The sequence below is a fragment of the Bidens hawaiensis genome, unplaced genomic scaffold (genome assembly GCF_021521415.1).
Source record: "Bidens hawaiensis isolate Kalapana, Puna unplaced genomic scaffold, B.hawaiensis_p1.1 tig00019557_1, whole genome shotgun sequence".
Classification (NCBI taxonomy): domain Eukaryota; kingdom Viridiplantae; phylum Streptophyta; class Magnoliopsida; order Asterales; family Asteraceae; genus Bidens; species Bidens hawaiensis.
In genome coordinates, this window is record NW_027492970.1 from 141442 (window position 1) to 154243 (window position 12802).

Sequence of the window (12802 nt, forward strand, 5' to 3'; positions counted from 1 at the left end):
CAACATCTAGAGCAAAAATAGTCGAATACAAAGCATGAGATACGAGTCTATATAAGTTTGTTGCTCAAGATTCTATCTTCCTGAGCAACAAATAATAATAATAATAATAATAATAATAATAATAATAATAATAATAATAATAATAGTAATAATCACTGTGAGAAAGCTTGGGGTAAATAAATATTATCAGCTTAACAATAGTTACCCCTTTGTTTAACATTCTTTTGCTCTGTTTGGTGAAAACCGAACTCCATATCCCTCCCTATATATACAACATGTATCTCCGAACCACACGGTTCAGGACCATGGTCCAAGGGGTTGGTTAGCCATGCCCTCAAAAAGAATAAGACCATTGCTGACCCTGCCCCCAAAATGGTAGCTTTGCATGTTAGCGATTACCTGAACCAGGGTTTGACTTCCATTTTGACCTTTGGAAAATTACAATCAGCTATCATCATCTATGGCACCGATATTAGTCAGATCCATTCTCCTAATCCTAACTGCACCCTTGAGCCAGCTTGATGCCTTGAGATTAGCATGATCGTTACCTGCAATCGCATCTGCGTTTATCGAAGACGGCCCTGATCCTGCTCCATCCTCTAAAAGGTTCCACGAGTCAATCTCTATATCTGCCTCATGTTGTGAGGGTACGGGCTTCGTGGCCTTTCCTGGCCCGTTTGAAGTAGCTCGTGATGAAGAGATCTGATTATTTCTAAGGCTTCCAGGATGTGGCACGGGAATTGATACACTTGGTTGAAGAAAACCTAAAGCAGAAAGCGGGACATTGGGTGGTTGGCAAGAGATTGAGAATCTTGCTGAGGGTAAAACAAATGGCATGGCGGTTTGGATTCGCCATCTGACTGCATCTGGAAGTTGCATTCCATCCAACTCATTCTGCACCATTATAACAGAACATATATTAAAATAAGGGCATTCTGATAAGGCAACTATTGTAATTATTACATAATGGGAATACTTTCATTATTTACTTTGATAATGGGAATACTATCTTTACTTACATTCATTGCCAATTTTACTAACCTTAATAATGTGTCACTCAAAAATAATTCAGCCTTAGGGATGATCAATGTAAAGTCACCAATGTATTAAACTTCTTTTCATTAAGGCCACCCATATTATAAACTACTTTATTAGGCCAACCTAAACCATACCCAACAATAAAAACGCATCCGCAATTTGCAAACAGATAAAATAATCCCGTGTTTCGATCTATCAAAAACAAAACAACCATCCAATGTAGACTAGGATGTTTCTTTTTGCATTTACAAGATGCATACCTGTAAGCTTTCTGCAACTTCATGATCAAAGAGTGTGGAGGAGCTCAAGAGTGCATGCAGCACCAATAATAAACGATCAAAAAGACTTTCACCCAAATCAACAGTAGCGCAAGTAGGATTAGAAAGATCTGCATCCTCATGAACAACCCTACTTCCAAGAAGCCGAAGGATTATCAAAGCAAGCGGGTGCCTCATACTACGGGATGATGGTTCCCTAACACACAAGTTGGCAAGTTGCAAACTATGTAAGTACCAAAAGGCTTTTTAAAATAACAAATTATAAACACAAATTGGAAGGACACTGGCATAAAAAGTTTCAAACTAGTGTAAATAGAACTTTAAAGATCGAAAGTTTAACATAGACCTAATATTAATTTGATTTTTGGTAGGTTGCATATACTTTCAGTGCAATAAATTATGACTAAAGATTTGTGCATACTCACCCATCAGCACAGATGACAGGGAGCAATCTTAAGAGTAGGTGCAAACGCAATGACATGGAAGCTCGTAATGCTGATGGGGATGGAAGCATCATTTCAACAGGGCGTCGGGCCAATCCAGGACTACCTCCTCTTAAACCTTTACGGGTATTCACTTTACTCACAGCTCCTTCAATCACGGGTCCCGCCTGTTTATTAACTCCATGAGCAATAACATTACTTATCTGTTGTTCGATTTCATTCATCTGCTTTATTAAATCACTAGCAAAAGTAGCACGAGAATCGTCAGAGCTTTGGTCAATGCATGGAAGAAGTAATTCCACTAACGCTTTCTCGGTCACATGTTGCTGACTCACTATAAATGCTTCAACATCAGAAACCGGACTAAATGTTCTAGCAGAGTGTCGTTTTGTGTCCTCGACTACCTCCCCTTCTTCAAGAGAGACCTTCTCAAACTTTCTCTTATTTCCCTTTTTGATGGGCCCAGGCCCATCCGGAGATGCATTACACCAACCCCACGGATTTGAAAAATGGATCTTAGTTGACAAACCTTTACCCTCTGCTATATTGATTAACCGCTGCCGAATCGATTTTCTACCAAAAAGAACATCATGGCCTTTTAAGAACCATTTTGCTTGCAAAAGTACCTCGTCTTCCAGTGGCCTCCCAAGTAGGTGTACCACCTCAGAGAAAAGAGGAGCAGCATCGGGTCTGACCAAAAGCCGGGTCAACAGCATCTGGATGAAATTACTTTCATTATCAGAAGTCCCCGTAATTTCATTATTCGATGAAAACGAGCTTAATGCTTCTAATAATGAAGTGTCACGGCCATCTACCTTTTCAAGTAGGGCTTGTTCATTTAATAACAACCTTAGCTCCACCCATTGCCAATGAAATTTAGCAGGCTGCAAGTTTTCCAGAATATGAGCAAGCTTATCAAGAAGCTTCATCTCATTTAAATTGGTATACCCAGAAGCCCAATTCCCATCATCATATGACGTAATTTCGGTCGGCAACTGACAATCAATAATGGCATTCAGAAATTTTCGGGCTCTTAGAGGGACAAAAGCAGTCATTTTCGATTGCAAATCGGGCCCACTCAGATCCAGCATGTCGGCAAACTCATAGTCAGTTGTATCAGCAGCTATGAGTTTGTAAAAGGTAGCAGATTCTCTTAGACACACATCACGAAAAGGCAAATGCTTTATGGCATCACTGATAGCCGATGTCAAAGATTGAAACAGCTGAGAGATGTTATCACGGGCCATAACGTTTGCATTGAGTACGAACCGTTTCCATACCAAAAATCCAAAAATAGCAAAAGCAGGTAGAAAAACGAGGTTGATAGGAAGCATTCGCTGGATTCTTGATAAAGCAACAATAGAAGGTTCACCCAAAAGCTCGACTATAAATCCATCAGAAACAGTCCTGCAGTTGCCGATAAGAACCCTAAACCAATGAACCGAAACTTCAACCAAATTATCAGCTTTCGAATCGCCTATAGACCGTGCATTACCGTTTGAATTAGACCGTGTACTCCTTACAAACTGAATCACGTTTATCCCTTCTTTTAATCTGAAAACCGTAACTAATCTTTCAAGGCTAGCAATACCCTGAAGAACAGCTTCAATGACAAGTGCAGAAATCGCACCTGTTGTTTTTGCAGCTTTTGAAAATGTTGGATTTTCATTAGACAGCGGATCACGGGTATCAGGAGAATGCTGTAATTGACCACGGGAAGCTTTTGGAGGAGAAAAAACTTGAATTAGGGCAGAAGATGCCTCAGTTGCAAGAGCAATTTCAAAGACCCGACTTTGACGTTCCCCAAGAGTATCTTTTAGTAGCGACAAACATGTGAGATGGACCCGCAACATGTGCCTCGCAAAAGACAGTGAAAGCGGGGTTATTTCAGTAATTTTAGCAATCACCTGCCCGACATTATTGACAATCGCTGAAACAGCAAAGGCAACTAAAGTCGGGTCACCTTCTTGCGCTGCACCGCCCGTTTGTCTCATGCAATCCAATAGCCCTTTTACAACTTGTTGGGCTATCGGGTACCCGTCATTGGGGTTTTCAACACTTGGTTTTTTCATTTGGCTAGACTTCTTTTCTTGACCATAAAAGAGAGGGATTGCTTCTTCTACAAGTCTTTGGACCGTGTCCCGCATACTTAAACCAACCCTTGAGATACGAACACCGCTTATTTTTTTAAGTAAAAAATCATCAAAATCGTGGACTCCTGCAGGGACGCCAAGTGGGAAACCAAATTCTCCATCTGATGATCTACCGGATTCGAGTTCCATGATGAGTCTTTTATCAGATGTTGTTTTGAAGTTCTTTATCCAGTCAGCAACAGTTGACACGTTGCCGTATTTCTTAAACATCTGGCGGGAAAAGAGTAAAGCCGCTGAACCAGAAACCCGTCCATTAGAAGCCATAACTACTGAAGCACGATGCATCATGGCGGATAATGTTTCAGGAATAAGATTAGCTGCAGCAAGAATGTTTTCATACCTGAACAAAAAGGGGTTTAATATCAAGGATCCTTAGAAAAAAGAAAATATTAGGCAACAAAGTTTAAAGAGTGAGAAAAAACCTTCTGAGAGATGACAAAATAAAGTTCTCTCCAAGTGCAAACTGTTGGTTCTCTACATTTCTTTGTACAATCATGACATTCCTTCCGCCATGAACTGCCGGAGTTGGGTTGACAGGAACTTTAGACAACAGCCAAACAAGCAATCGAACCGCAGAAACTAAATCATCACAAGTATCCATCAAGTACAAAATGTTGGATAGTTCATCTTCACCAAGCTTCCATTTTGCCAACCCTTTATCATCAATAGTCCTACCATAATGGCCCACTTTTGGTGCAGTCTCATCAAGAAGCTGCCTCACCATACCCATCAGCCACACCACAACGACCCGTTTTTCATCTAACGGTGCCCGCTTCATCACTTTCCCAATCAAAGAAACATCTGAATGAATAGTTTTGATTGGATCGGTTGTTCTCGAGACATCGTTATCAATACCATTACTGTTTCCATGGTGGGGACAGTTTACTCTACTATCACATACATGGCTAGTGGATGCACCCTGGCTACCCTCAATTCTAGCAGCAGCTAACTGAGCCAGACTCGAATTCTTGCGAACCATTTTTTGTCTGCCTCTTGTGGCTTGTTTGACTTGTTTGACCGGTGGCTCAGCTGCTCTAAAAGACTCCATGGACTTTAAGGTGACACCCTTTTTAACCCACCAAATGTCCTCACCATCAGAAAGATAAGGACTTTTTTCTTCTACTTTTTGCCTTTTGGCTCGTCTGCATTCTTCACATCCAGGTGTTCCTTCACTGGTAACTGTTGACCCGGTGGCCCGTGTAACACCCTGAGACTCATCCACATTGTTCCCTGTGGTAAAGATAGAATGAGAGTTTGGGAAATGGAGCAAGACCATAATAGAATCCATTAGTCCTTCAAGCTTTCTATTGACATGTTTATTCGACAATGAATCAGATGCAGGTGGCGATGATGGTATTTTCCATTGATCCTTTCTTAATATTTGATGGTTTTTCCGCTTACTTGAACCAATAGCATTTTTTGGGTGGTCAACAAGTTCATGAAGCAAGAGACGTCGCTCATTTGAGTATATACGCATGGCTTCAGATATAAGAGATGTTTCAGCAATTTGTGCTTCTTGGAGTGCATCTTGAATATATGAACCAGGAAGATTTTTCAAGAGTTTATAATGTCTCCTCTTTCGGTCAATGTCAACTGTGTCATTCCAACCCATGATTCCACTAACAATAAGCTCCCTCACATACGCTTGAGGATAAAAAATTCCAGACTGAATGAGTTTATTTATGAGTAACTGAACCCGCTTAAAACCTTCTCCATTTTGGAATTGGTGTTGATCAAGCCAGCACACAACGATATCATGTAACGGGCCTGGACTCTGGAAAATATGTGACAAATCTTTGACTTTTCTAACACCACCTTTGGACTTGCTTGAACTTTGCAGATTTTTCATTTTCATCTCTAGAAGCCGAGTGGCAATATATATCTGTGAGAAGTCTCGCTTCCCACTGAATTTAACATCCTGAGGCAAACCCGTTCGAAAATCACGAAAATCACATGTTGCCCATTCGCAAATAAAAAAGACCGAACACACGAATGAAGATCTGATTTTACCAATCCATTTAAGAGTTGACCATAGATGTGGGCTGACATCAGCAATCCACCCTTTATCAACAGTTTCATCGTAAAAATCCTCAAACATACACTTGTAAGCAATGGTAATATCTCCGTCAATCAGAGCTTTATCTAACTCATGCACGGCTTTCGCTACGTTATGACCCGATTGGCCTGGTTTTGCAGCCCTTGAAAAATTGACTGCACATTTCTGAATTGAAGAAACAACCGAATTTATGGATAATTGTTGCTGCCCTTTATTCCCACCTTCAACAGTTACCCGTGCAATTAAACTACCATCATTTGCGGCATTTGAAAGCACACAAGATGGGAGTGGAAAGCAATTTAGGGAAACAAAAGTATCGGGAACTGCAAGTATTAAATATCGAAGTATTTCAACTAAAGCAGAGATGGTATATGCCCTTCTAGAGTTATCCACAAGGTCTGAGCCACCTGGAGAGGGTTCTTGGATAAACCGAACAGCCATTCCCACAAGTGTACGAACGTAATTTTGAGATAAAACTATAGTTTCTATAACACCATATATGATAGGCAAAAGCAACTGCAATATGCCAAGCAACTCCTTTTCCTGCAAGCCATGAAAAGGATATTCTATAATGCAGTGTGGCTTGGAAAGATGCAAGGGTGGCAATTTCAACCCATTCATATATGAATGGGGTTCGGGTTTGTTTTATCAATAGAGGGTAAAACATGAAAGTAAAAAAAACAAAAAACAAAAAAAAAACCTGAAAAAGAAAGAGGTCACCTCAAGTGTATTTTTAATGCATAAAATCTTAACTCATATCAAAAAATAAATAATGTCAAAATGATATTTTGCTTTTAGTCATATGATTCTAATTACATATAAAACTATCCAGAATTTTTGGAAAAAGAAAAACCAAAAAACGTATCCGTGTTGACCCGTTACTTGACCCACCCATTTTGCCATATTTAAATATATGTCAGTGAAAAAGAGTACCTGTAATTGATTAAGAAGCCAATCAATTATTAAAGAAGGGAGAAGCAACCCTTCTGCATAGTGCCACTGTACGATTCGAATCACATACCACCATTTAAAATGTAAAGATGGCTCCTCACCATCAATGGGGCCATTCATGTGCTGGAGGGACCCACCATAAGCAAACTGGGGTGACCGGTCCTTAACACGAAGAGTAGAATAGGAATTATTTTTAGATACAAATTCATCCAAAAGATACTGTAAATACTCGATAACATCTTTCGTCCACTGGTCTGAGCATGAAAACCGAGTTTTATCAGAAGATGTACTTGAAGACCCAGGTCGACCCTGCAAAATAAAATTACGATCCACTACATTCCAATAGTAAATAGCTAAAAATAATGACATTATCAGTACCTGATTAAGGTATGTTACTTTGATAAACCAAGTAGCCCTTAATAGAGGTACATTGTTTCTAATAAGAACTTCAAAAAGTGATTTTTTTCTATAACCATGAGGCACGTGATCCGCTAAAGACCGTAAACGTTTATGCTGTTGAGACAACCCCTGTCCAAAGGTGTCAAACAATTAGATCTAGTTTCATATCATGGAAATAAAGCTTTAATTAATGCACAATTCTATGAAAGAAAAATACACGTAAAAACTGAACATAAAGCAAAAAATGGGAATAAAAGATACTGAAAGTAAAAGACAAACCTCGATCCATTTCTTGCGGAAATCTTCGCTACTTGCTTTCTGTTCTGGAAAAACACCGGGCTTACTCAATAAATTACCAGTAAGAGGGACTCCGTAAACTTGACCAGCCTGTAACACACAGATTCAAGCCCTTGATTTAACTAAATTACTCCCGTAAAGGATAATAAATAATACCTTGCGTTTTTTAGCACGAGACTCGTTGATTGATCGGTGATATTTTCTGATAGCCTGTAAAATGTTGTAAAGAATAATGTGATAAGAACGCTCCAGCTGAGTGACATGACAATTATTTATAAATGATTAGATTTACCTCCTTGCACTTTAGAATAACAGGTTTGATGAAAGTTGAGATTTGCGATAAGGAAATCTCTCGGGACTCCTGCAAAAGGAAGTTGAGAATAATTGGAAGGTGAGAAAAGTGGAAGGTTTAATTAATAAAGGGTACCTCAAGGCCCTCAACAGTCTCTCTGTATCCAGCAAGCACATAGTCCTTTGTAAGTGTCTCCTCGGGACAATTTGTAGTTGGAGGATTAAAGTCAGGTGGAGGAAGTCTGAGACAAATATAATTTCAATGACAAATATTTATAAAAGTAAATATATATATATATATGGTTATGTAAAAGAGCAAGAGCATACCTTGAATTGAGGGAGTCTTTCTCACACCTTAATTTGTATGGCGTGAGTTGTGAAGAATGGCGACTAGAAAACACACATAAATATAATTATAAAAAAGCATATAATATATGTATATATGTTGAGTAGAGTAGATGATACGGACCGAAGTGCAGATGGGGAATCGGTGTTGTTGTTATTGAGTGAATGATGATGATGATGATGATATCTTTGCTGCATTTCTCCTCCAATCTCATAGTGTCTCCCACATTGAATCACTGCATTATTATTAATTGAGAAGGTAGGTGCTGCATTAGATACTAGTGCAAAGTGTATATTATATTCATAATGGACAAGTAAAACACATATAGAACAATAACACGGCAAGCAGCTAAGGAACATAAAATTTCAATCAAGCTATATATAACTGATTGATTGATTGATTGATTAGTAGCAAGTAGCAATCAAAATAAATAAAATTCGAAACTAAGCATACATACCTTTAAATCAAGTGAATGAAAACTAGGGTTTTGAACAGCACGGGTGGGTCGGATTCATATCATATATATGTGTAATCCAATACAAACAAACAAATGTCGATCCAAGCAAGTAACGACGGATTTTTAATTTGTGTGTTTATAGACAGTCAGACAGAGAGATTGATTGGGGCTTTTGACCTTTTTTTTTTTTTTTTTTTTGAACTGAAGATGACGACGACCAAACCAGAGGGACCAAAACTATCAACCTTTTATAGATAAAGCCCTCATTTCTCAAACCTATTATGAATTGCTCTTTTTTTAAGTGAACAAGAACCGGACTAAATTGACAGCTTTCCCCTTCAAACACCTTTTTGTTTCTCGCCTTCCAAAATCTCCAACACGTGATGATGATGATGATGATATTCCCATGTATCGCCTCCTTTTTAATAGTGACAACATTAGGAGGTCTCTAACCATGAAGCCGAAAATCAAAGGAACCTTGCACCACCAACTTATATGTTCCCAAACCACCGACGAGATACCACGGCCTATCATAATATGGTATGCTTTCTCCCCACTCATCTCACATAAAGGGCATACACTATCTGTTAACCGAATGTTTATTCATTCAAGGGCTTTTCTCGTAGGCAATTTATCCATTTCCGCCCTCCACACGTGAATGTTGCACTTATTTGGGACTCATTTGCTCCACTTCATAACATAGTTATTTTCGGCATTAATAATCATTATGAGAGATTTGTTACAGCTCATTGAGGGAGATCAAAAGCAATTGATAAATACTTTTGTATATGACATTGGTATGCCTGTCCATCGGACGGGTATAAAGCTAGCTATGTTATGTTACAGTAGAGGGTTTATAGTGTAACTATGTTTCTTATTTATATCCCATGCATCTTGAATATCATTACACAATAATACAACATACTGATTACCAAGATTAACTGCCATTATTTATTATAGGTCATATGTTAGGGGCTTTATTCCGCAAGACATGGTCTAATTGAATACTTGTTGTTTCTTTGACTTGGAGTTAACTCGTAATATTTATTTCATAGAAATTAGAACTATATAAAACCACTCACACTCCGTCTCTCATCCCTATTCTTATAATTTAACTAAAAACACTATTTTCATTGATATCTCGTTATATAAAAATCTCTCACAAATCATTCCTTTTGAACAATATTTTTTGCTTCCTTTTTTAGTTATTTTTTTAATCTTTCTTCCACTTACATCTATTTATAAAAATTAATAAAAATAAATATGAGGATTGATAGTGTAACATCAAATATGGGGATGAGTTTGAATTCTCATAAAATTATGGGGGTTAAGGTGGGATGGAGGATGAAATAAAATGACTTTTTAACCTATTTTATTAAAATATAAAGATGGAGTGTGAATGCTTGAACAATGAAAAGAATAAAGTTTCCTTCATACATTATTCCACAATATAAACTATCTAATACTTCAGAATTGAAAACATAAATTTCAAATTATGAATTATTGTTTTATTTATCTCTTTTTTTTTTGTTAGTCATAGAATTTCTTCACCTTTTATACATTAATGCTCTCAAAAGTTTGGATTTGTAAACAGTTTTAAATAATCAGTTCGACAATTTATATGCTATGATATATTATGTTTATTTCTATCGTTTGCATTTTTGTAAGGTGAAACCACATTTCTATTTTTTAAGCTTAAATTAGTAATGAGTTGAATAAATATTATTCCTGAAATAAAAATTATTTAAAAAGAGTAGAGGAAAAATTGGTTTTCCATTGTAATGAAAAGTAACAAAAAATAAATAAATAAATAAATAAGTATTTGAATACAACGAAACTTATATGAACTTGGTATGTTTTTCATGTACCAACCAATTATCTGTTAAATGAATTGGTAAAACCGTAAAAGAAAAAGAAGGTTTTAAATAGGAAAATAATTAAACTTTAAGAGAAAAGGTAGGAAAAAATGAGGCTGCATTTAGATTTTAGAATAAGTGTGATGCATGTAAAGGTGAGTAGGTGACACAAGATGATGCATAAAATTATTTAACTTAATTTTTTGTGACTCACCTATCAATTAACTTGTTCATATATTGAGTGTGAAAGGCATATTATTATTAGTATATATGTTTTGCCCCATTACATAATAACAATAACAGTTATTGTACAACTCAACTTCATGTAGAATTAAATTGATTGTAATTGTAAATAAAAAGATCGATCATTATGAGAAAGGTCTCGACTAAATTAATAGTAAATATCATATATGAGTTAATGCTTGATCTTCTTAGTAATATTCTAAATGATCAGTGTTCCCTAAAGTTGGAAAATTATATCATCTGGGAATTCATTTATAAACCAACATCTATAATATACTTTCTTAATTATCACAAAGATGTTACAAAAGTGATAACCAAAGAAATTGCTCGTGATAACCAACACAAATTGAAGCTTTGTGATAAGTTGATAACCAATCAAAGAAATTGCTTGTAAAAATAGAACACGCATGTTGTTTCTTTCTCCAATTGCATTTAAAAGGGATTATTATTAATCGATCGAGTTTACTTTTTAATAAATTGCAAATACAAGTATCATGTATGCTTTCAAACACGTAGAAGAAGATTATGATCACTAGTCATTTGATTGCTTCCTAAACATGAATCACTTAACAACAAAGGCCATTTTTGACAAAACATAATCCAGTAAATTGCAACAATAAGTATGCTTTAGAGGTGCACAAAAAACCTGAATCCGGAACTGGACCCGAAATAAAAACCCGGAACCGGTTTATTGATACTCGGGTTTTTAATACCCGAACTCGTACCCGATCCTACCCGTAGGGTACGTATAGGGTATGCATTTCGGTACTAAAACCCGAACCCGAACTGGACCCCATTTGTACCCGGTAATACCCGAAAACCCGAACCGGTTCCATACCAGGAACTGGGTTTTTCCAATATCCGAAACCAGGTAATTTCAAATACCCGATATATACCCGAAAACTACCTTAGAAATACCCCTAATAAGTGCAACCTTTTAAAAAATCAAATCTATATCCGGAAAAAAGCTCGAAAATATGGTTTTTTTAATACCCGAAAATAGGGTACCCGGTTTTAAAACACCTGGTTCTATACCCGACCCGAACCCGAAGCATAGGGTATGGTTTTTATAGACAATACTCGGTCATACCCGAACACGAGTATTTGAAGAACCCGATTTGTGCACCTCTAGTATGCTTTAGCACAAAGAAAACCCATATGCTCAAGGGAAAAAGAGTGATAAATTTGTGAACTAGAGGGGCTAAGATGAAAGTAATTGTTATTGGCATAATATAAAGATATTCCATCGGTTTTTGATCACCTTTCCACCTCACAAACAAAAATGACCACACCTTCTTCTTCTTCTCTTTAAAGATATTCATTCATTGATCATTCTCAGATATATATATGGCGGTTCTTCTGTTACACTTACAACACCCATCATCATCTTCTTCTTCTTCTAGTTTTCAGTTTAAGTTTCCATCTATGATCACAACACTACTAGCTCCTGATCTCATCATCAAAGACAGAAGAAGAAGAGTTAAAGTATTCTCCAGGATTAAGGAGAACAAACTAGTACTAGTAGTAATTATTATGTTAATACTGGGAATGCTATCCGGACTCTTCGACATGACTTCCCGGACCTCTTCTATAAAGACCTCACTTTCGATATTTACACGGATGATATTGTCTTCAAAGACCCGCTTAACACTTTCTATGGAATCCAGAATTACAAAACAATCTTTTCGGCTTTAAGACTCAGTGGGAGAATCTTCTTCAAGGCCTTGTGGGTTGAAGTCATAAATGTGTGGCAGCCTGTTGAAACCATAATCATGATCCGCTGGGCCGTTCATGGTATTTCCCGCCTCCCGTGGGAGAGGCGTGGTCGCTTTGATGCTACTTCCGAGTACAAGCTGGATAAGAGCGGTAAGATTTATCAACACCTAGTCCATAACATAGCGTTAAACTCCCCTCCAAAATTTCAGGTTTTATCGGTCGATGACTTAATCCAGTCTCTTGGATGCCCCAAGGCGACTTATTTTGAGACGAAGTGA

The 12802-nt window shown here is 37.3% G+C and overlaps 2 protein-coding genes across 2 annotated transcripts; one reads left to right on the plus strand and one right to left on the minus strand.

The window, feature by feature from the left end:
- LOC143558567 (mediator of RNA polymerase II transcription subunit 12-like) lies at positions 1–8483 on the minus strand. Its single transcript, XM_077047386.1, has 12 exons — positions 8376–8483; positions 8234–8296; positions 8043–8148; positions 7908–7976; positions 7772–7825; positions 7598–7705; positions 7298–7447; positions 6902–7228; positions 4335–6511; positions 1742–4252; positions 1299–1512; positions 1–894 (listed from the first exon to the last, which is right to left on the minus strand). Exons 1-12 carry the CDS (start codon positions 8447–8449, stop codon positions 445–447), a joined length of 6303 nt encoding a protein of 2100 aa, XP_076903501.1. The 5' UTR covers positions 8450–8483; the 3' UTR covers positions 1–444.
- Positions 8484–12155: 3672 nt separating this feature from the next.
- LOC143558553 (uncharacterized) lies at positions 12156–12802 on the plus strand. The gene is made up of 2 exons (XM_077047374.1): positions 12156–12223; positions 12325–12802. Exons 1-2 carry the CDS (start codon positions 12156–12158, stop codon positions 12800–12802), a joined length of 546 nt encoding a protein of 181 aa, XP_076903489.1.

Bases quoted from the DNA above. Each gene is read 5' to 3' on its own strand.
- LOC143558567 (XM_077047386.1), bottom strand. From the start codon at position 8,449: ATGCAGCAAAGATATCATCATCATCATCATCATTCACTCAATAACAAC. The intron at 7,706-7,771 runs GTATTATTTATT...TGTGTGTTACAG, and splicing joins CTCGTGCTAAAAAACGCAAG to GCTGGTCAAGTTTACGGAGT. The intron at 1,513-1,741 runs GTGAGTATGCAC...CTTGTGTGTTAG, and splicing joins CCTGTCATCTGTGCTGATGG to GGAACCATCATCCCGTAGTA.
- LOC143558553 (XM_077047374.1), top strand. From the start codon at position 12,156: ATGGCGGTTCTTCTGTTACACTTACAACACCCATCATCATCTTCTTCT. The intron at 12,224-12,324 runs GTTTCCATCTAT...AGAACAAACTAG, and splicing joins TCTTCTAGTTTTCAGTTTAA to TACTAGTAGTAATTATTATG.